We start from the raw sequence: 25,082 nt of genomic DNA, 5'->3' as shown, positions 1-25,082 counted from the left end.
AAGCACACATATAAGACCATAAAAACATGCACAAAACACTGTTTCCTGCTGTGAATATTACACATGTGAAAACGAACAAAAAACGCTTTCAAGATGGCAAAGTGCAGTGAAAGCTTTTTCTTTCTTGTGTACTGACACATTGATTGTAAGGAGCTAAAGGCGAGTTCATATGTGGATCAGTTTTGTGCACGGAGAGTCACACCGTGGTCCCATTATACTCATCATCATTCATCCAGAAGATGTAACTGCATCAGTCATGAGGAATCTCCTCCGGCACCCTCCCTACGAACAAGCCAATCATTGTTTGTGTAGGCGCCCAGCCTGCCGGTAGCAGAACTGGGACTCGAATAGATGAGTTTGAGATGTAAGGGCTGGTGTGCTAGTGTGTTTTACCTCTGCGCCACCTGAATGTATTGTATAATTGTAACATAAATAGAGAAAAAAATATCCATAATAAGTAATATGACTGATGTAAAAATTATGTAATTATATGAGAAAATGCCAATCCTATGCAAATGTTTTGTCAGTTTTGGAAACTTGAACCTGATGCATGGTCGTGTGGTAGTCTGCTTCATATGATAGAGGAATGAAACAGTAGTACAGAGAAAGAGTGGATTTGTAACTGCGCACCAAGAAACGATCCTAATGATGTGCACTCGACCCAGAGTCGGCTTGATGTTCAGGCTATATTTCTGCTCTGATGCAGACTCACTGTGCTGACTGCAGCTAAGCTTTTGTGGCTTTTAAGTGCATTGGTTTACAATCTTGACATTTTCTTACAGCAGACAGAATTGTTCATAGTTTTTAAGCTTTCCCTTGAATGCGTCATCACACTCACTCACCAGCTTTCATGTAATACTGTTGCCAAACACAGGCAGCTGTGTGTGTTTGTGTGTTTTGTCCCTCGTGCTCCATTTCCGTTCTGTTCTTGTACTTCCTATTCTGTGCACAAGTGATTATTATGCTTGGGTTTGAGTGTTAGTGCTTATGTGGCTGTGCTTCTTCTGCTAGAAAATGTCCTGAATCATGAGCTGCTTTTCTCTTGGTGGATTCACAGGTGTTTGGTGGTTTGAATAATTGAATAGCGTCTCAGGTGACATGCACACATGCATGCACCCTTCAGAGCAGTGTGTGTTTGTGTGTTGGGAGAATTAGACCAAGGACTTTTTTGGAATGTTTTCCTAATAAGGTCAAAATATTCCTGCGAGCAGCTGCCGATTGGCACTGTGCCTCTACCAGCACTTCCCCAAATTGTGTTTACTCTGCAGCCTCCTTACCCTTGACCCACTTTATTCAGCATTCTTTTTATATCAGCCTCTATCTATGAATTTCTATTCCTCTTTCATCTTCCTTCCCCCATATTTCTTCCTTTTTTCATATCATTTATTTATTTATTCAAACTGGTTAAAATGCCAGCAATAAAGAAGCAGTGTGTTTATAAGTTATGGTATTTTGGCATTTTGCACAGATGTGCGTACATTGTTATGAGGTGGTTGGTTCGCTGTAGATGTTTGTGGGGGCAGTGGTAGCTCAGTGGTTTAGGTATTGAGCAACTAATCAGAAGGTTGCCAGTTCAATGGCGTTCTGGTGGCACAATGGTAAACTATGCTAGCACACCAGAGTTAAGGGGTGCCAGTTAGAATTTTAGCTTAGCTATCGGCAGACAGGGCGAATAAACGGGCAATGCTTGGCTAGTCTGAAGGGTGGGAGTGCCAGAGAAGATTCCTCATAACTGCTGCAATTATGACCTCTGCTGGCTGTTTGATGGTGCCTGCAACAAGGCAGGGGATAATAAAGATTGGTGCATAACTCTTTGTGTGTGATATGGATCTCTATATAAACCCAACTTGTGCAGGTGAAAAGAAGTGGTGTTAGTCACGGCCGTCCTTTGTCAGAAGTAGAGGTCTGCAGCAGTAAAGTAAGCGAAATGCAATCGGGTTATTGGATATGACTAGATTGGAGGCAGAAATTGGGAACAACGCATAAAAAATGTCTTAATTTGGATATATCTAATTTCCCCTGTAAATTCTGCTGACCCCGGCCTGTTGCAATAAACAAACAAAAAAGTCTTGGCATAGTGTGGGGTCTTTCTTTCCTCTTCAATGGCCTATTCTACATCTAGTGTAGATTACTTGATCTATAGGTTTTCATCTTGTTAAGCAGCCCAAAATAATCTTTGAAATGAAGCCAGTACCACTTACTTATGCTTTTTAAATAACATTTTATTTGCTAAGTGTATCAGCAGTTGTAGTCTAGCAGTTAAGGTACTGGACTAGTAATTGAAAGGATGCTGGTTCAAGTCCCACCACTTCCAGGTTGCCACTGTTGGGCCTTTAAACAAGGCCCTTAACCCTCAATTTCTTAGACAATAATACAGTAGTGTAAGTCACGTTGGATAAAAGCATCTGCTAAATGCCAAAAATGTACATGTAACTGTCATCACCTCTAATTACTGTCTGTCTGGAGTCTGACGCAGACCTAAGAGTCTGCATACCAAAAACAAGCTAACTGATTGACTGGTGATTCCATATTGCATCAAAGTGTGAGTAAGAGATTGAGTAAGTAATGTCCAACAATAGATTTGGCACGCTGTCTAGGATGTATCCCCCCTTGTGCCCAGTGGTTCTGGAGTAGGCTCCTGATATAACACAACACAAAAGCACTTTTAGAAATGAATAAATGAATGAAAAGGTTAGTGGCATTAACGGAAAATTAGAAGTCATAAAATAACAGCAACACTTAAGGTCTAGCTCTGAACCCCAAGTCTTAGACATCACTGACAGAGCTCAAATAAGAACTTACTAACCTGTAATCTGGAATTTTCTCTGCCAGGCCAAAGTCACAAACAACAGCCGTGCATATGCCGTTCTCCCATTGTATCAGGCAATTCTACACACACACACACACACAAATAAAATACATTAGTATGTGTTGTGTGTACTGTATGTGAGAAGCAGATTGGCATATGTTACAGAAGGAACTAAGTGCTGTTTGTACCTTTGAGGTGAGGTCTCTGTGAAATATCCCCTTGCTGTGGAGGTACTGCAGTCCTCTGGCAATATCCAGACCAAGGCTCATCCTCACACTCCAGGACAAAAACACGTCACTGTCCAACAGCTGCTCCAGGTTTCCACCATTAATGTACTACACATAAGAAAAGCTTTTTCTTAAATTTTTTATTTTTCACCAAATATTCATGGGAAACGTAACGTACACATTGAATTTATAAGCAGTGTATAGAGGTTTTTTTTTCCATCTGTGACTATCCATATGTATCCTTATGTACTCATAAATTATTTAAAATGTATTCCAGTAATAGGGGTTTATGTAAGAACAAGCATAAGACGTACTGTATACTATAGTGCATTAAAACAGCAGTGAACCATGGTGGTGGGAATAATAAAGTCTGGGTGTGTTGGGCAAAGAAACAGCTACACCCTGACAAAGGAGAAGTACCACTCTAATTTGCAAAGATATGCTATACATGGACATGAATTTATACTGCAGTAGAATAATAAACCTGTTACAGAGCAGTGTTACATCCTTAAAACAGTTACCAGCTTTTGCCTACATGCAACCTTACAACATAAACACAAATCTACAAAGTTTAATCTTTGGAAATATTACATTGTATTACATTGTACAGTGTATATAGTGTTTCATAAATTTGTTGTAGGACTTCTTAACATTTGCCGACAACTACCCTAAAGATATATTTATTTTAAGAAAGATAATTGTAAATCCATTTCTGTCAAAAGCAGCCATATGCTGCTTGGTTAAAGTTTGTATTTTTAATGCCGTGTTTGCACATTGGGATATTCACTACTAAGGTGTTTTATATTTTTACTAGGGTCTGTCATGTACACTGATCAGCCATAACATTAAAACCACCTCCTTGTTTCTACACTCACTGTTCATTTTATCAGCTCCACTTACCACATAGAAGCACTTTGTAGTTCTACAATTACTGACTGTAGTCCATCTGTTTCTCTGCATGCTTTGTTAGCCCCCCTTCATGCTGTTCTTCAATTTTCAGGACCCCCACAGGACCACTACAGAGTAGGTATTATTTAGGTGGTGGGTCATTCTCAGCACTGCAGTGACACTGACATGGTGGTGGTGTGTTAGTGTGTGTTATGCTGGTATGAGTGGATCAGACACAGCAATGCTAATAATGGAGGTTTAAACACCTCACTGTCACTGCTGGACTGAGAATAGTCCACCAACAGCACCCTGTGGGCAGCGTCCTGTGACCACTGATGAAGGTCTAGAAGATGACCAACTCAAACAGCCGCAATAGATGAGCGATCGTCTCTGACTTTACGTCTACAAGGTGGACCAACTAGGTAGGAGTGTCTAATAGAGTGGACAGTGAGTGGACACGGTATTAAAAAACTCCAGCAGCGCTGCTGTGTCTGATCCACTCATACCAGCACAACACACACTAACACACCACCACCATGTCAGTGTCACTTCAGTGCTGAGAATCATCCACCATCTAAATAATACCTGCTCTGAGGGGGTCCTGAGCATTGAAGAACAGGGTGAAAGCAGGCTAAAAAAGTATGTAGAGAAATAGATGGACTACAGTCAGTAATTGTAGGACTAGAAAGTGCTTCTATATGGTAAGCGGAGCTGATAAAATGGGCAGTGTGTGTAGAAACAAGAATGTGGTTTTAATGTTATGGCTGATCAGTGTATGTGTATTAGGTCTTATATTAGTGACAAATTTGAGAAATGTTTTTGTATTATTCTGTTCGAGGGTCTCTTATTTATTCAGGGATATGTATCTTCATCATTCTATGGTATACGTTGGGCACTCGATCAGGACATGCTTTATAGTAATGGGTGTCTGACAGACTTTACATAGTGTAGGAGTCTCTCCCTTTATTAGGTGATAATGCTTCAGTTTGGAGTGGCTGATTTTACTTCTTGAGTAGATTACTTGGTCTATGCGTATTCCGTGGTGTGTTTTTGGATTTTACCTAATACTGAGGTTTACCTCATATAGTTTATTGTTAGAGTGTCCCATTTAAAGAACCACTTGTTATTGATGTACACATTTACTATGGGTTTGGTGTCCGTTGGTGGTATTTTTAGGTTTATGGTTTTCCCTCTTGCCAGCTGGCCTGCTTTCTCGTTTCCTGTTATTCCACTATGTCCTGGTATCCAGCATATTCTCATATTGTATTTTTGGTCTGTGAGTTTATAGATTATTCTCAGTATTTTAAATTATTGTCTACTCTATTAAAGATGGAATAAATCCTTCACTACATTAGTACAATAGGTCCACCTTTAGTAATTAAACACACTCATTCAGTACAATGTAAAATGAGGCTGTGGTGGATGTGGTAGTAAGACATACCTCTGTGAGAGCATGGAGGTGCCCCTCATGTACACATACTCCCACAAACCTAAGAGAAAACACAGAATAAATATTCATAGTAACACAATTAAGGCTGCCAACAAAGCCAACAATTTCTCCAACAAGTTCTTGCAGGAACGACCAGGTAAAGATAATGATGCTGCGTAAACAAAATACCACAAGTTCTAGCAGGTTATGGGAATTTTATTCTCGCCAAGCAAATTTCTCTACAGAGCCCATCCTATTAAGAACTGAAGCTACTGTTTTTGCTCAGTAATCCAACACTACGCTACGAGCAGGCCCTTGGGGACACGGCTCATTTACAGCGCTGGCAGAGGTCCAGCTGTTACACAAGACAATATACAAGACGGTAAATTAAGGATTTGTCAACATAATTATAAGTGTTAAGTAAATGACAGTTTACAGAAAAAAAAATCACAGCCTGTATTTTCAACTATACAACACGTCTGCCCTTTTAGCACCATAATTATGTACTGTAATAGAAAATGTATGACTGAATTAAAATGAAATAGCAGGCAAACATTGTCCTGAGTTAGTAAGAGAACTACAGTAGCACTATACTCGTCATGCAGGAAATAATTAGGAAGCAAAACAAACAGTGGTAGTGATGAAATGAAAAACTAATTAAGGTAAAATAGTCTAGCATGGCCAGACCTTTACTCTTATTAAAGTCTGGAGAGTATGTTGATTAACTGGGATGGAACAGTTTTACTTAAACTGTATGCAGAGCTCGGTTACGACAACATTTGTTCCTAATCACACAATGCTAAATACTATGTTAATTAATGCACTATTTTATTTATGCTTTTTCTCGCTTTTTTCCCACAATTTAGCAAAGCCAATTAGTTTTTCGCTGCTGGAGACCCCAATATTTGCCTGACACACAATGCATGTGCAGTCCATCAACCCCTTCTTATTCGCTCATACACTGCCTGGCCAAAAAAAGGTCACACTCTAATATTTCGTTGGACCGTCTTTAGCTTTGATTACGGCACGCATTCGCTGTGGCATCGTTTCCACAAGCTTCTGCAATGTCACAACATTTATTTCTGTCCAGAGTTGCATTAATTTTTCCCCAAGATCTTGTATTGATGATGGGAGATTTAGACCACTGCGCAAAGTCTTCCCCAGCACATCCCAAAGATTCTCAATGGGGTTCAGGTCTGGACTCTGTGGTGGCCAATCCATGTGTGAAAATTATGCTCTCATGCTCCCTGAAGCACTCTTTCACAATTTGAGCCAGATGAATCCTGGCATTGTCATCTTGGAATATGCCCGTGCCATCAGGGAAGAAAAAATCCATTGATGGAATAACCTGGTGGTTCAGTATATTCAGGTAGTCAGCTGACCTCATTCTTTGGGCACATAACGTTGCTGAACCTAGACCTGACCACCTGCAGCAACCCCAGATCATAGCACTGCCCCCACAGCACTAGGCATGATGGGTGCATGACTTCAGCCGCCTCTCTTCTTACCCTGATGCCCCCATCACTCTGGAACAGGGTAAATCTGGACTCATCAGACCACATGACCTTTTTCCATTGCTCCAGAGTCTAATCTTTATGCTCCCTAGCAAATTGAAGCCGTTTTTGTCGGTTAGCCTCACAGACAAGTGGTTTTCTTAAGGCTACACAGCTGTTAGTCCCAATACCTTGAGTTCCCTTCGACTAGTAAACATATCCCTGAGTTCTACTGGAGTTTTTCTACCATTTGATTTCACCAAACGTTTAACTGATCGCCGATCACGATCATTCATTCCTTCCTCGAAGATGATGTTTCCCCACTGTCCTTCCACTTTTTAATAATGCGTTGGACAGTTCTTAACCCGATTGTAGTAGTTTCAGCTTCTCCTTAGATGTTTTCTCTGCTTGATGCATGCCAATAATTTGTCCCTTCTGAAACAGATTAACATCTTTTCCACGACCACAGGATGTGTCTTTCGACATGTTTGTTTAACAAATGAGAAGCTACTCACTTGCATCACTTAGGGTTAAATAACTTGTTGCCAGCTGAAACATAATCACCCATGCAGTAATTATCCAATGGGAGGCTCTTACCTATTTGCTAAGTTAAATCCAGGCGGTGACCTTTTTTTTGGCCAGGCAGTGTAGTTTGGTGGATTAGTGTGTGAGGCCAATCTCGCACATGGAGTCACCCACTGATCTCCATGTTTCTCCACTTTCTGTACAGGCGACTCTGGCTACTAAGCAGGGTCCTTACACAGCGCCAAAAACCCCACCCCCCTTTTTAGTCCGGTCTAAAAAGGTCTACCCACCCAGCAGACTAGTGGCCAATTTTGTCCGATACAGGCACTGGCAATTGTGCCTGCTAGGGGGCCAGCCAACTGGTAGCAGAGCTGAGATTTAAACTTGGAGAGTTTTGAAAGACAATAACATTTTGGCCAGTATGTTAAACACCATATTTTGGAAAAAAGATTCTTATATGGATATTTATATCCTATTTGTTTATGGTCATCAAAATGGTTCTTCAAAGTGTGATTTTGTAATAAGTGTTATGAATGCCATCATTTCAGGCATACTAACTTTACAAATGCAGTGCAACATCAGCCAACAACAGGACTGTTATCGGTCACACTCCACTGATATAGAAAAGAACAGCTTCTGACCAAGTCTGAACTTATCCGTTTGTGCCTCCTGTTTAAGACATGCTTTTTACCAAAAGTCATGAATAAAACAATTTTAAGAAAAGAAAGATTAGTGTGAAACCCTTCAGCCCTAAGAGGCTAAATCTGTAAGACCAGACATTTGTTAAATTGCCACCTAATCACTTGAAAATCATTTGAAATTCCAAGATTGTGATGACATTCTCCTGCCTTAAGAGTGCATGAAAACATTTTATTTCAAATATATGTGTACCAACCTGAGAATATTCGGGTGGCACAGACGATTCATGAGCTGCACTTCTTTCAACATGTTGGCCCTGTTACTAGCCATTGTGTTCATCTTCAGAGCCATGACCTGCCCGGTCATCCTGTGTTTTACCTACAGAGAGAGAGAGAGAGAAGGAAAAAAAATCTGTCACTGACAGGCTTACTTGTTCATTGATGTCCAGTGCAGCTGGCCAAACCACACACCCACTCACACAGCTTCTTTTAATTTACCCCTACCTTTAAAGTGAGACAAAATCTAGGGAGTTTTCAAACCATTTTTAGCAACAAGTACCAGAAACAATGTTATGACTGTCATTGAGTCACTAAAGAAACCCCTAAATGTACAGCTCTTTAACAAGGTTATTATGGTGCCAAAATAATGTATTCATTTACCACTTAATGTTTGTTAGGAAAAAATGATTAAGGAACATTTTATTTGAATCCAAAAGCAGAACTGATTCAAGTCATTATATTCCAAAAAGCAAAAACCTCACAAATTACCAAAAAGGATTTGTTTCCCATCTTTAAATAAAGCAAAAGCGGTAAAACCCACTAGCACACTAGAGCTGGCATTTAGAACTTGTCGATCGAAACTCAGCTCTGCCATCTGGCTGGGCTGGCTGGCTACATGAACAACAATTGGCTTGTTGTTCATACAGGGTGGGAGCCGGAGGGGACCTCATAACTGATGCAATTACGACCTCTGCTGGCTGATTGATGGCACCTGCACAGAGTCGAGAAAAAACGCGATGATCAGGGTGTGGCTTTCCGTACACAAAGCTGATCCGCATATGAACTCGCCTCGTGCAGGTAAAAAGATGCAGTCGGCTACTGCACACATGTCGGAGGGGGCATGTGTTATTCACGGCTCTCCTCAATCAGGGTGGAGATTAACATCAGTAGAGAGGAAGAAAAATGCAATCGGGTAATTGGATACGACTAGATTGGGAGGAAAATTGGGACAAAATGCAAAAATAAATAAATAAATAAATTTTAAAAAAAATAATAAAAATAAAGCCAAAAAAAAGGTATAATTGCCCTTTATGCACTACTCAGCCAGATAACCTTCACACACATGAAAGGAGATTTAAAACATACATTCATGGCTGAATTAGCATACTTAACATTCAACAAGAAATATTTTGAATGTATATTTAGGTCCTGCAAACCCATAAAACCAATAACCTAGACCTCTTAGCATTTGCACTAAATTACCCTGTTTTTTTGTAATGGGCATAGCTATTTGACATCTGGATGCTGATGCCAATAAAGGCTCAATTTGAAAAATGTGTTATTTGGCTATCTGCAAAGCAAAGTCCCTGGCAAATAATACTTATGGAATATCTTGTTAGAAACACAATATATTGTGAATATTTAATGTATCTCTCAGCCCTAAAGAGAATCAATATTAGATAAAACTGGTAACATTTTAGCACTTGGGAAGATGGCTTCAAACACATTCCCATACACAGTAAACATAAAACCTTCACTCAACACATTACAGTTTAACCCATGGTTCCTAAATGCCAGCGACTGCCTCTTCATTAGGATTAAAATGCCACACACAATAAATTGGTTTTTAAATGAGGCTTCTATAGTTTGCATAAAGCAACTGGAACGAGGTACAAGACAGGAAGGAGGTGGTCAAGTATCGAATTACTTGCATCTTATTCATGGCAATTTGATTTCAATCTGATAGAACGAAGATGGATTTGACCAAGTATTAATGCATGTGGTCAAGATCTTAGCACACAATGCAGTTACACAATACATTCAAATATTTATGTGGTGGGGTTGGGTGATATAACTGTGTATATTGCCAGACTGTAGAAACGTATTTTAAACATTTTCCAACCTAATGTATTTTTAAATCTTGCTTTTAAAACTTTTTTTAAAAAAGTGTTGGATTTAACATTTAAATTATGAAGTGAGGTACTCCAGAAGTGGGTTATATCAGTTCTGCCCCAAGATTTATTTATTTATTTATTAGGATTTTAACATCATGTTTTACACTTTGGTTACATTCATGACAGAAACGGTTGTTACTCATTACACAAGATTCATCAGCTCACAAGTTTGATGTCAAACACAGTCATGGACAATTTTGTATCTTCAATTCACCTCACTTGCACGTCTTTGGACTGTGTGAGGAAACCAAAGCTCCCGGAGGAAACCCACGCAGACACAGGGAGAACATGCAAACTCCACACAGAAAGGACCCGGACTGCCCCAAGATAAGCAACACCACAAATTTGGACTGGTACTTCGTACCCCTTTTAGCATTTCCAATTGCCAGATTGCGTCATGCTTCCTCTCCACTAATGCTGATCCCCGCTCTGATTGAGGAGAACGAAGCTAACCCACGCTCCCTCCAACACGTGGGCAGCAGCCGTATGCATTTTGTCACCTACACTTTGACGAGTGCAATGCGGATCAGCACTGTGTAAGGAGAGACACACCCTAACAGCACTCTTTTCCCGTCTCTGTGCAGGCGCCATCAATCAGCCAGCAGAGGTCGTAATTGCATTAGTTATGAGAGAGACCCTATCTGGCTTTAATATCCCACCCCTATCTGAACAACAGGCCAATCATTGTTCATGTGGCTGCTCAGCCCAGCCGGCAGGCAGAGCTGAGACTTGATACGATGTATTCGAGATCCCCCGATGTAATAGAGTCTGTGAGTACATGTTAGTCCTTTTCAAAGCAGCTTAATTTCTGTTGCTAAAATAAAACATTAGCTTCTATTTTTGCTATTTAGCTAAAGCTGGATAATGCAAACTATGCTGCAGTTTATTAGAAGTGCATTCCAAACAGATGATGGTAAACCTTCACACATACACATGTAGACTTGACCAAAATCATGACATTGTCTCACACCAGGGGTCAGGAAACTATTGAAACAATCCAGGTCAGTAAGGATGCAGCAGCTAAATATGGCAGGCTGCTGCAGCCCCACAGGGACACGCTTACCTTCAGACTGCAGCTTTAGTCAGGCCATGAAAGTGCTGAATCACCAATCAATCACAGACAACCTCAACAGCCATTACGTTTAGCAGCTTTCTCCTGATTAAAAATCCAAACCATGCATGCAACAACTCTGAGCCATAATCCAAAAATACATTCTCTCAGCCTTTTCAGATCTCTTTTTTTTCCTCAATCTTACAGTCCACTCTAGCTTGGACTATATTTATCTTCATACTGACCAGCATCACAGTGGGACCACTGCCGGCCAAAAGCAGCCAAACCATATTGGCATGTTTCTTTTTTTTTTTAAGTAAGAGAACAAATTTATTAGAGGGACAGCACAGGTCAGATGTTTGGGAGACAAAGTTAGGAAAGGTAAGATTGAGATGGTTTGGGCATGTGCAGAAGAGGGAGTAGCCATCCTCCTGTTAGCCTATGTCTGCAAGGTTATGTCTGAGTAGAACTGAAGTAATACATAAATGTGGGCAGAGCATGGCAAACCGTTCAGACAATAACTGAACCCAGGTCCCCAGGACTCTGGTGGTGTGTAGCATCAACATGACCAGATCCTGATGACATTTGAATGAATGTTGAATGCTGATGAATGTTAAACACTGTAAACAACACCAAAATGGTACCGCAGATCTGGTTCTCAAAACTATTAATTTAGTAATGTTCTACTGTGGGGTGGATTTATGAACTTCAATAAGCATAGCATCTAAATTACAACAACTTCTCCAAATAATAAAGAGCTACCACGCTACCACCCAGACACAGCCAATCATGTCTGTATGCAAATATCAGACCAGCCGATGGCACTGCTGGGAATTTAGACCTTATAATTTACTGCTGTACCACCACAGTGCACCCATGTTATACAATTAATAGACCTGCATCTAACTGCAATCATGAATGTAAAGTTAAATGCTACTTACTTATTTTATTCAACATTTAAACGGTTGAATCTTGTTTATTTTGCCTTGAACGTGCGGCTCATGTCAGACTATTTAGTGTCATACTGGTGTAATTTCAATAAGGATACTATACAAGGGAATAAAATCTCTGACATGTGCTTGTCTCGACACAATAGCATACTGATTTGTACTGTACAAGATGTGCTATGGATGTGTTTCAGTGCATCTGGGAACGAGGTCAGGATGTGTTATCACAAAACATAATCTTATGTAAATGTCATCCTTTGGAACACTTTTGTTTGGCAGTCATGTAAATCTTGGATGGGCAAAGCCGAGTTAACTACTCCAATATGTGATCCTCACATGGTTCCCTTCAATTCCTTCATAAAAAAACCTTTTACTCAATTGTACTCTCTGTTGTCATCTCTGTGTGACAGATGAAAACTGGCATCACCATATAAAAGACTATCATTACAGTGCAAAAAAATTGTTTGGTAGCTCTCAGACAGACCAGCAGCAATAACAAACTACATATAAGATAAAATAAGTTAAAACGCAGAAACGATACAACTGCCTTCCCCATGTTAAAACCCTTCAGGATTTCTAATGTGTGCGCTCATGTTGATTCTCAGCGAAAATAAAGCTATGCAAGTCCACAGACCTTTTACTCCATCATACAATTTAAAGACATGTGACATGGAAAATTTACAGGCTGCTTATTCATTAACTTTGCACTTTGAACAGAATATGGAGTGAACTTTTATCTTCTACGTCTTCATGACAAAGATAATTATCTAGTATAGTGAAATGTGACGTGCAGTAGTTGTAAATTAAATGAACTGACGTTATTTTGTGCTGTACAGCATCTGCTCTGTGTACAGTAGTACTGGAGAGAGAATAATACTGATACGAGTTAAATTAGAGTTATAATTTGAAGAATGTGATTCGAGTGATTACCATTCCTGTTGGAATACTGCCCAAATTTTCTACGAAATACTATGGGACCTTTTAAAACCAAAGTGACAAGTGCACCTCCCAATGGCTAGCCTGTTCACCCCCAGACTGTGTAGATGCCTGAAAGCATAATTTAAACCCTGGATCTTAGCGGTAGTGGGCTAGCATGTTTTACTTTTATCCGTACTTACACTGATCAGCCATAACATTAAAACCACCTCCTTGTTTCTACACTCACTGTCCATTTTATCAGCTCCACTTACCATATAGGAGCACTTTGTAGTTCTACAATTACTGACTGTTGTACATCTTTCATGCTGTTCTGCAATGGTCAGGACCCCCACAGGACCACTACAGAGCAGGTATTATTTGGGTGGTGGATCATTCTCAGCACTGCAGTGACACTGACATGGTGGTGGTGTGTTAATGTGTGTTGTGCTGGTTCGAGTGGATAAGGCACAGCAGTGCTGATGGAGTTTTTAAACACCTCACTTTCACTGCTGGACTGAGAAGAGTCCACCAACCAAAAACATTCAGCCAACGTACAGAAACGTACTTTAAGCCATATGAAAACCTAACAAAAATTTAAAACGTAAACACCAACAGCAGAGGTGCATGAGTGTTTCCAAACACAATCCAAGTGCATAATTTGCATTCCTCGTTCCGGATACTGCAGTCGGCCTAAACACCTACAAGTCTCTGGAGTGCATGTGCGAACATTTAACGCTGTACTAAACACTGACTGATATAGCTTGTAAGCTTCTCTCATACACACACAGGTCATAAATTCCAAGCAGACATGAGAAAAGGTCAGGCTTGTGCAATAAAAAAAAGCAGTGGTGAGATACAGATAAAGAAAAATGCTGTCTAATTGTATTCCATGTGGGGGTAAATTAAAGAATTTTATGCTACCAGCGCTACTAAAATGTTGTCGGGTTGTTCTTTCAAAAGCTAGACTTTTAATTATACAATATAAACATTTATATACCGATCAGCCATAACATTAAAACCTTGTTTCTACACTCACTGTCCATTTCATCAGCTCCACTTACCATATAGGAGCACTTTGTAGTTCTACAATTACTGACTGTAGTCCATCTGTTTCTCTGCATGCTTTGTTAGCCCCCTTTCATGCTGCTCTTCAATGGTCAGGACCCCCACAGGACCACTACAGAGTACGTATTGTTTAGGTGGTGGATCATTCTCAGCAATGCAGTGACACTGACATGGTGGTGGTGTGTTAGTGTGTGTTGTGCTGGTATGAGTGGATCAGACACAGCAGCGCTGATGGAGTTTTTAAACACTTCTCAGTCCACCAACCAAAAATATCCAGCCCCATGGAAGGCATCCTGTGACCACTGATGGTCTAGAAGATGACCAACTCAAACAGCAGCAATAGATGAGCGATCGTCTCTGACTTTACATCTACAAGGTGAACCAACTAGGTAGGAGTGGCTAAGAGTGGACAGTAAGTGGACACAGTATTTAAAAACTCCAGCAGGGCTGCTGTGTCTGATCCACTCATACCAGCACAACACACACTAACACACCACCACCATGTCAGTGTCACTTCAGTGCTGAGAATAATCCACCACCTAAATAATACCTGCTCTGTGGTGGTCCTGACCATTAAGGAACAGGGTGAAAGCAGGCTAAAAAAAAGTATGTAGAGAAACAGATTTACTACAGTCAGTAATTGTAGAACTACAAAGTGCTTCTATATGGTAAGTGGAGCTGATTAAATTGACAGTGAGTGTAGAAACAAGGAGGTGGTTTTAATGTTATGGCTGATCAGTGTATACATTTATTCAAATGACCAGTGACAGTAACAAATAGCAGATGTTCAAGTTAAAATCAAAAGCAAAATAAAATGTAACATTTATTGCTGAAGTCAATGTTGCCTTAAAAATACTGCATTCATTAGCTCGATTGACTACGTGCACAAAAAAGGAAAACAATTTGCTAACACCAACTTGGTGACTCAGCAGAGCTACTGCACTATTCCTCTACGCATAGGCAATATTTCATTTCTCTCAGTTACGTTTTAATCAAATAAAAGCAAAAGTTCTTTACTTTACACTTAATTTGAAGAAACCGTACCGAGGGGTCATACTATCTGTACCTAAAATATATATGAAAAACGTAGACCTATTTAAAAGATCTGTGTCCCTCAGTGATATTCCAGATCTGAGTGGAAACTCCAATGCCAATCCACACACGCCGCCAATCCTGTAAATTACCATGCACAAATTCCTTAAACATGAAGGCTAAAGTATTTCTGGAAAAACTGAACCATTTCCTGCCCCCTATAAAGTGCAGCATTAAGTCATGAGCTGTGAAGAACCCAGACATCACTGCTTCTACCAGGACCAGACACAGTAAGTGTATATGTGCATTACACATAACTCTGTCAGGGTTGGTCTCATATTTCAATTCGAGACTGTTTAGTCTGATACAGAGTGCTGAGCAGAGTAGCATTACACCCACCCACATCCACAACAATCACACTGCGCTTAGGCCAGGGGTGTAGATGCTGCATGGCTAGCCATGTGCATGTAGCTTTGATGAAGACGCCACTCGTGTGTGTTTCTTTTGTGCACTGAAGATACTGTTTCCAGACAGAATAATACATTAGGATAAGTTACTGCACTGGCCATGTAATTGTAATGTTATTCAAGCACAAATTTGTGTGATTACAATGAATTTTACAATGCAAACAAGCTGCAAATTTCTTTAATGAAATGCTTGCTGGCAGGATTGATTAGGTCATGTTGTTCAGGGGTGTTTAGATACCTTGGTTTTAGCCCAGTCTTTCGGTCCCTTTTGAGGAAAAGGCCACTGCCAATAGTTATTCTGACTGATCACCTGCTCAGTATACTGGAACATTTATATAGTTTGGTACAGTACAGTGGTACCTTGAAAACTTGGGGAAGGTTTCCTGATGCTTTTAATCATGGATATGCTTTATCTTGGAATACCGTAATCCGTTAAGTAAAGGCACATTCACATGAGAAGTTTTTGTGCTGGCTGTGCCGTTATTTCCTGTGGAGTGTGGCGATGCACAAAGCTTAACGTGACTTAATTTACTAAAACAACGAGCAAGGAATTTCATTAGTGGAGAGAACTTATGAGCAGTAATAATTAAAGGAGGTTTAGTGTTCCTGTGTCGTTCTTTTAATGCTTTGTCACATTAGGCTTTCTTTTTAACGATAAGCGTTTTAGACTCTATCAGAAAAGCTGATTCTCACAATTTCTCAGAACTCCGAGCTATAACACAAGTTTAAAAGTGAAACAGGAGAAAAATACAGCTAAACACAAATACATGTGGAGCTTTCAGAGTGAATTTGACTGTTATTTAACACACATGCAGATTTGTGCTGCTGCACTGCTCAAGCTGAGGGCTGAACAAAACTGCAGTCGCACACAAGAAGAATTAAAGGGAAACGTTGAGTGTAAGGGTACAAATTTCTCGACGAAGGGCATCAAGTTTAAAAGATTTTGAGTTTAGGGGACGTCGAGTTACAAGGTACCACTGTAGTTCCTTTCAAGATGAAAATCCCCCTGTTCCCAAGGCTCACTGACAAAGGTACTATAGGAACTGGGGGAAGTGAAACATTTGTATCCCAACTGTAATGGTCTCTTCCAAGATAAAAATTCCTTTTTTCCCCTGTACCCCTATATATAAAGTACTATACTGGAGTATTTACTGCAATAAACCAAACAAAAAAAACAGCTTATTCTAAATAAATATCTAAATGAAAAACATGCTTTTGGTTTTACACAGAATTTTACAACTAGCTACTAGGGCTAGCAGGCTTTACCTGACCAGGCAGACACACTTGCAACAAACACTACAATGAATAGGGCTGCCCAAACCTCTCACTTATGACACTCATGATCTCAGCAACCCAACACAGTGGGCTATGATATACCCCAAAGACAACTTCAGTTACTCAAATTCTGTCACTGAGGCTTACCTCCACCAGACATCCACACACCAAGAACACAACCTGCAAAAAAAAGTGTAGTGTAAACCAGGCATTAGACTAAAATTCTTCACACTCACACCTTTTTGTGCATTACAAGTGTAAATGACAACAATGCATACACAGACGAGAGAAACACCAGCAGACAACAGAGTGATACAGAAAAGGAAAAATTGCACTAAAACAACCTCATGTGACAGCCATGCTATATTTTCCCGACAGGCAAATTTTCCCACAGCACACTCCTGAATAAACACTTTATGGACACCAAGACATCCAGGCTGGAACAGGAAGCTGACCTCTTGCCTTATTCTACGTTCAGAACAAAGTTATGCTGTTTTCTGGACTCATGCCATTTCAAACAGTGACATAACAGTATTGTGTAGCAGTTAGTAAGTGTCTTCCATTATTCAAGTATTGCATTATTAAGTAAACATTTATTACTTAAAAGTACATGGTTCTGTTAAGAGGTTCAAATGAGCCACTGGGCATGTTCCTTACAGGTTACAAACTCAAACATACATAGCTGAAAAAGTCTCTTGCTTTTTTCCTGAGGTTACCGAATGTCTCACATACAGCAACTTTTAATCTAAATATGCAAATGTAGTAACCAATTGCACTAGCAGGACACGTATTAAACTGGCTCTGGGACTCTGGGCAAATTACAACGAGAGCCATTAGATGTGTCCGGCCCACCGGTGAGAGTGCATGTTTGACCTATCTCAAATGCAAAAAACCATGACAAGCATCTAAAGAAGAAGGTCTCACTCACCTAAAATAGGATTAGTATTTACAGAACAAAAATGTGTTTGTATGGGATGCTAAGCAAGTGCATCATCTGGATGCATTTTATTAAAGTCAAAAACACACTTATGACCGCATAATTTGTGGAATAATTAAATTTTTAAGGACATTGGTCTGGTTATATCTGGCACAATGCTAAAAGGCATCAATAAATAAAATGACTATTTAAAAACGTGCTCCTTATATTACATTTTGCATGAGAATCGGACAAATCTGCAATAAAAGCATCCCAGAGTGAGGTGGGCAAGTATTTTTCACAGCACTCTATACACTCTCACCACTGAGCTTTCGACTTCCCACGTTATGAGTGAGCGCAAGGTGACCTGTTCTAACCAGCATACAGTGATGTGGGCTGAACACACACTGCTGTCTGACTATACACACACAGTTCTAACAGGTTGCAACACACTTTATCCAGGCAAATACACTTGTGTGCACAGGAAAATTCAATTCATTCAAGGTATTTTATTCAACAGTAAACCACACAGCCTCATGTCGGACTGAACTTAAAAACAAGTTCCAGTAGATTTTTACCATATAACAAAACAACCTCATTCCATTTCTTATATTTTTATATATAGGTCTTTCTGCTAATTTTACCAGGGTTGTTCAAAAAGTTTCCACACTTTTTAACTCTGTTTATTGAGAATGTCAAAAACAAATTACATCACTTTTCTACACAGTCACCTTCCAATGCATTTTTCCCAGCATTGTGCCATTTTAATGCCATCAGCAAAAAATGTTTTTGGTTGAGCATGTAGCCACTGATGCGCTGCTGCTTTCACATTATCGTCACATGAATATCTTCTTCCCCTTAAAGCTTCTTTGAGTGTCCAAAAAGGTGGAAATCAGATGGCGCTAAATCCGGACTATAAGCTCTCTTGGACATGACCAACTACTACTCCTCCCACCCTCACTGTTTCCAACGAAAATATAAAAGTGCAATCAAACATTTGTGATAACTTGCGATTCTGTGTCAGAATTGTTTTCATTTGGCTACTTTGGAGTGTTTTTAAGCATGCCCACTTAAGGTTCTGCCACAGCATCTTAATAGTACTGAAGTCAGGACTTGACTCAGCCACTCCAAAACCTTAATTTTGTTTATTTGAACCATGGAATTGCTTCCATGCTTCAGGTTATTGTCCTGTTGCATTTCCCAATTGCACTTGAGCGTCAGTGTGTATTTATGTGTTATGTTACTAAAAAATTAGTTTGTGTAAAATCAAAATGTGACATGATGTGACAAAACAATGTTAAAAGAAAAGTTTAACACAGTCCCAATGATGCTAGTTCAGACCTTAAACATGCAAAATATTGTATATATAACAAACTGATTGATTAATATAGATTAAGAGTAGCCAGGCACTGTCAAGTAAACGTTAAAAAAATTCTCCAAGTAGCAACTTGTGTGAAAGCATTTAGGAAAAAAAGACAACAAGCAGTCTACTCCTTTGATCAAAAGAGACATTTCCATCTTATTAAAAGCCACATGCAAACTTTCCACCCAAATGTCAGTATTGTAGGATTCAGACCAGCATGTTTTTATGTCTCGACTTAACTGAGCCATAAATTGTTTTGTCTTCTATGAAATTCTGATCTGCTGGGAAACAGTACAGGGTAATAAAAATGATTGCCTTTAGCAAGTTCCAATGAAAACTTAGTAAACATGTTCTTGGTAATAAGCATGCAACCTGGCTGACTATTGGCAAATAGTGCACAAAGAACAGTGTATATAATAAATAATTATAATAATTATACGAGGTGCTACATCTAAAGTAAATCATATGCGACCTAAGTAGCCAAAAGTCAGCACTAACAAATATTTTAAATTATTTTTTTATTTCCTCACAGTAAACACAGTAAAGTCAGAATATCTCATTTGGCAAATTATCATAAAATAGAAAATATTACAAAATGCACAAGTTGTTTAAATAAACAACCAATCAAAACAACGTTATAGATTCGTAATTCCATCCTGTATCACACTTCAGTTCTTTCCAACATCTGACTGTGAAGAAAACCCACATTTTTACTGTTACATTTGAAATCTAACAAAGAGTAAATGTATTCTGCCTTACACCTACTACCATACAACCATAGCCAGATGTTAGACAAATTAGGTGTAGACAAATTACCTCCGCCACCACCAAGGGGCACAGGTGGAATCCCTTCCATTAGCTAACAGTCTATAACGCTAGCCCACCAACGCTGAGATTTAAACCTCAGGAGTGTTGGGCTAGCATAATAGACAGCTGAACCTTTTCTCAGTTATTTATAAAATAATACATACAGTAACACATATTTTACATACATATGTATTTTATGCAGATGTTTAAAACTCAAAAAAATGCCACTTATATAGTCTGGGGCTGACTTAAGCACCACCTGTATGTGTCCCTGCACAATACTGATAGCTTTAACATTTACATTTATGCCTTAAGCACACACTTTTATTCAAAGCAAATTACAATTGTGACATACATTTCCAGCAATTAAGGGTTAAGTGTAGAGATGGACCGATCGGGGTTTTTGGCACTGATCCCGATCTCCGATCTCCTTTCAGGGACATCGGCCGATAGCCGATTCCGATCGGGGGGGGGATTAGCAGTAAATAAACTTAAAAAGAGCCTCACAGTAAAGATAACCCGGAGCAGCGCGCGTGTGTGTGTGTGTTTGTGCCTTTAGAAGATACGCTTTGTTCACAGTATCGCTATAAGTGATTCATTGATTCATGAGTTGATTCGTTTTTATGTGAAGCGTAAGTTTCTCTTCTCAGTTATCTCTCCGTGTTTACTGTTATTAATTAAATGTCGTGGTTTTAAATAAACACCAACTACTACAGAACATTTTGTGTGACTCTCTTACATTAAAAAGCTTCATTAAAAAGCTTAATTAAACTGCTATTACCACAGATCTGTAACCGAGTCAGACTCGTTCCGTCTAAGGAGCTAAAAGTTTTCTAAAAGTTCAGCAGATGATCCTGAACTAACGAATTTGGTAATGAATAAACTTTTGCCTCTGATTGGCTCTGTAACATCTTCTGTTCTCATCTACATCACAAGTAAGAACCGCTTACGATTTACCAAAGTGAACCAGGAGTTTATATAACGTGCTGATAGAATCGACTCAGATGTGACCGGGTTGAATTATCTTTTTAAAGTAAATATTACAATCAGCAAAATTACATCGTAAGAGCTTTCACGATGGTTTCTGGTTGGTGCTTCGTAGCTCAAAGTCTGGATCAATCCACTGAGCTGTTAACTTAACATGGTCTTTATATATCACACGATCGGATCGGCTACTTTTAGGAAATATCGCCGATCGCCGATAGCATATTTTGATTAAAAATCGGCCGATACCGATTCGTAGCCGATCGATCGTCCCATCTCTAGTTAAGTGCCTTGTTAAAGGGACCAATACTGGCAGTGATTGGGCTTTAACCAGCAAGCTTCTGATTACTAGTCCAGTACTTTAACCACTGAGCTACCACTGCAGCCTAATATAAAATACTATAATTAAATATTATTATAAAAAAAAAACAGAGAAATGATAACTGTTAAAATGTGTTTGACCTAAACGCAGTTAGTACCAAAATCTTTCCAATAAGTCAAAACAGACTGTAGGTTATATACAATTGTTTGTGCAGTATATAAGTGCAGGCAGTGGGTAGGTAGGTAGAGCTGCTCAAAACAGTAGTATGACTAGTGTTGCCTGGTTATTTAATTCAATCTTCACACAATTTTCCTTTAAAATTTAAATGTAGTTCATCAGACAAGCCATGATTGGTATTAGAAGTTTATTAAAGTCTTAACTGTTATGTTGCCAATCTAAAGAAGTAGTGTTGCCAGCAAGCAAAGGGAGCCAGCAGTTTAGCAGTGTGCAAACTATACACCAGCATTAATCCACACTTAACTTAACAGAATGTTTGAGTAATAGCATTTATACACAAACAATTGCTAAGGCAAAGTGTTAAGAGAAGAAACTGCCTTTGGGAATCGTTCCATATTGGTCCAAAGGTGCTTAGTAAATAAGACAAGAGGCAGAAGTTGAGGCAATCGGAAATACAAATGTGGCAGGTACTGAAAGTACCCTGTTACTACACTGACAAAAAACTCTATTGATCCTGGAGAAGGAAACACTTGATGTTGCAATACACAAAGAAAAACCTAACATTTATCTTCCAAACTGGTCAGTTAACTGTACAATGTAAAAAAAATAATAGAAAGCACAATGAAAGCATTGTGTATTTCAAGCATGACAGGAACTAAATGGCAACACCACATTTGCATTTACATTGAGCTCATCAACTGTGGCAATCTAGGATACATAGTCTTATTGACAGGAAGTCATTATCATATCTGGCAAGATAAACAGAAGTGCCTGGCCATAATTCTCTCCCTCTCACTCTTTGCAAAGATCCAAATGCCCACACACCCACATATACATAAACAATACCAAGGTCCAGTGTCCAATGCACCTGCACAGGTTGTCATCAGGTATCTGTTCACAACCAGCTTAATGTAAACCTGTCAGCACTTTTAATTAGACACTGATTAAACAGTTATAAAGTAATGAATTTAAAAAATCAAGAGCAATGAAGTTACTCTAAAGGTCAGACTTGGGTTTTTGATTAGAGGTGGTGTCACACATTTAAAACATAGAGCAACAACTACAGATGCTTCGATCCAAATTAAATCAATCCATCTATTAAATCGAGGCAAACGCTGGCCTAAACCGCTGGACCGGTATCCTATCAAATTATGGAATATACTATATATAATATACTGACACATTTATTTTCAGTGTGTGAAGGTCTGGACAGACCAAACATTTATAAAAATAAGTCCTGAACTGCTAGGCCAAGTGTTGCATGGAGACAGCAGAAATGTTAAATCTGTGGCAGAGAGATTAATGTCAGAACAAGAAAATATACAACACAAATTTTAATAAAATTGGACTGAACAGCCATAATAGTTCAACTAAACAAGCGACAAAGGTTTTTTTTTTTTTTTTTTTTTTTTAAACACACAACCACAACAGTAAAGTAGAATATTACTGTCAGTGAAGTTGACTGCACAGAAAATAGACTAATGCAAATTAAAAGAATTCCATAAAGTATTACAAAGAATGAGGCGCTCAGGTGGCGCAGCCATAAATTATGCTACACCGCTACTGGTGAGATCTGGGGTTCAGATTTGTCCTTTCTGACAAATAAGAAGCCGGAACACAAGAAAATTCGTTTACATGTTTCAAGGTCAACTGTTTTGGTAATTTTCAAATGTGTGAACAGCAGACTGTTGTCCAAGACCAAAGTAGCCTGACTAGTATTGGGCTTTTTTCAAATTACATTTTAGAACCACTATGACACAGACAAAGGGTATAGTCTCCGAGTTTTAAGTAGTTACTGTGCCTAGTGATATTTACTCTTATGGAAATGCTCGTGATGTGTGTAATTGTAGAGTGATGCTGTTTGAACAACCTTCATCAGATTAAGAGCAAAAATCAACTAACTTTACACGTACTATGCAAAACCACACACCCGACCTGAAACGTTCTTACTCTCCATTACGATTTTTTGTTTCCAAGGGTCCACACCTTGGTCCCATCTACTCAGAACTTTTGTAAACCTCATCAATTAGGGGTTTCCCAATGCCATTCTTTCATTTACCATTTAATCGTCAGCCATTGCAATTGCTAAACCAACATTCACAGCCAGGGGCGGCTCGTTCCTTAGGGCGATCAGGCGACGCACCACCAAAGGGCAAAAGGGAAGAAATTTTTCTATCACAGCTGTGACTGTTCTGGAGTCTGTCTTGCCTCTGAATATCGTAGTCCAATCAGCGTCGAGTTGTGTTCCGTACAGTACCGCCCCTTTTGACTGAAAATAGCCCGGATTGCTCTCATAGACTCTCATGTTAAGGCTCTTTTTTCGAACGGCAGGCGCTGCAATACAATCTGAATGGGTTCCGGGAGGGCTCGCACTTACGTGCTTGCGTCACACGTAACCTGGTGTAGCGATCTCGTCACCATGACTACCATTACCTCAGTTCAGAGTAACTCCATCGTGTAATCAGGATAAATTAGCAACTTAAGAATTAGGGCCACCCAGACCAAATTTAAACATCAAGTATCTACAAAGGGGGGAAAATCATATAAGTTACAAGTAAATTACAAGTAAATAATGTATTTTTTTAATTGTGATTGCACTTATTGTATCTCGCCAATTGTTTAATTGTTTTATTCATTGCTTTACTTAATTTTATGATTAATGGTAAAGCTGGTCTCTCTCCATGTTCATCGCAACAATTGCCCCCCCTGAGAGATTTGGCAGGAGCCGCCACTGTTCACACCCTCACAGTAACCATGATAAAGTTATGCAATAACCAGACATGATGTATGGATTGCTTTAAGACAGTTTGGTTTATGTAAAATGTGTTCTACGATTGTCAGTTGCATACTTAGTAGTAATGGCCCCAATACTGATAGCCCATATCAGATACCCTGTCAACATTCACTACACAACCCTAGTTTTAGCACATACTACAGTTTAACAAAATGCAGCATGGAAAACAGCCAAGTTATTACCTTAAACACTTCAGAGAAGAAGCCAGAACCAATCTTCTCACAGATGAAGTCATCAATGCGTGCCAGGCTGGAGACAGCACTGCGCAGGGCCCGGTATGATGAGGGCCTAAGCCTCTGTGGCCCATGGGCTCCATCCACTTCTGGCTCTGCATGCTCCATCCCATTACTCATCTCTCAATCACTTAGGTATCTACAGCTAGTGGTTACATCTTGCAAAGTTCACTGGACCACTTCAAGCAAGTTTACAGGGATGCAGAGACCAGAATACAGGTAGCAGGTTGTGGTAGCATCAACAGAGGTCCTGGAACACCTTCTAAAGGGGTTATAAAATAATTAAAGGGTTTGTCAGGGCGGCTAAAACCTACTGGGTACAAGATGTAAGCTGTTATAGAGTGTAGAGCTGATTAATTCCAGTTAAGCAACACGGGGTGCATCAAATGTATCCATGCGCATGGATCACCAGGAGCGCACGGGTTAATTTAGCGCAGTTTATCCGACTAGTTGACTCGTGCGATGTTTATGGATCCGGTTCCACGCGCCTTCCCGCAAACATCCACAAACCTTGTGGCAATATCCAACCCTCCTCCTGAGTTCCTGCA

At 39.5% G+C, this 25,082-nt stretch overlaps 1 protein-coding gene across 2 annotated transcripts in view; it reads right to left on the bottom strand.

The window, feature by feature from the left end:
* Positions 1-24,715, bottom strand: part of tesk1b (testis associated actin remodelling kinase 1b) — a 34,580-nt gene extending 9,865 nt beyond the window's left edge. For both annotated transcript variants that reach the window (XM_062993357.1, XM_062993358.1), the window contains exons 1-5: positions 24,484-24,715; positions 8,267-8,388; positions 5,366-5,414; positions 2,998-3,144; positions 2,807-2,889 (exon numbers count right to left, since the gene is read on the bottom strand). In XM_062993357.1, the coding sequence (XP_062849427.1) occupies positions 2,807-2,889; positions 2,998-3,144; positions 5,366-5,414; positions 8,267-8,388; positions 24,484-24,654 (572 nt within the window). In that variant the 5' untranslated portion in view covers positions 24,655-24,715. The remainder of the gene's footprint in view (positions 1-2,806; positions 2,890-2,997; positions 3,145-5,365; positions 5,415-8,266; positions 8,389-24,483) is intronic.
* Between the last annotated feature and the right edge of the window lie 367 nt (positions 24,716-25,082).

Source organism: Trichomycterus rosablanca, chromosome 4, assembly GCF_030014385.1.
Source record: "Trichomycterus rosablanca isolate fTriRos1 chromosome 4, fTriRos1.hap1, whole genome shotgun sequence".
Taxonomy (NCBI): Eukaryota; Metazoa; Chordata; class Actinopteri; order Siluriformes; family Trichomycteridae; genus Trichomycterus; species Trichomycterus rosablanca.
Note: the sequence above shows the minus strand (reverse complement) of the source record. Positions and strands in the feature narration are given on the sequence as shown.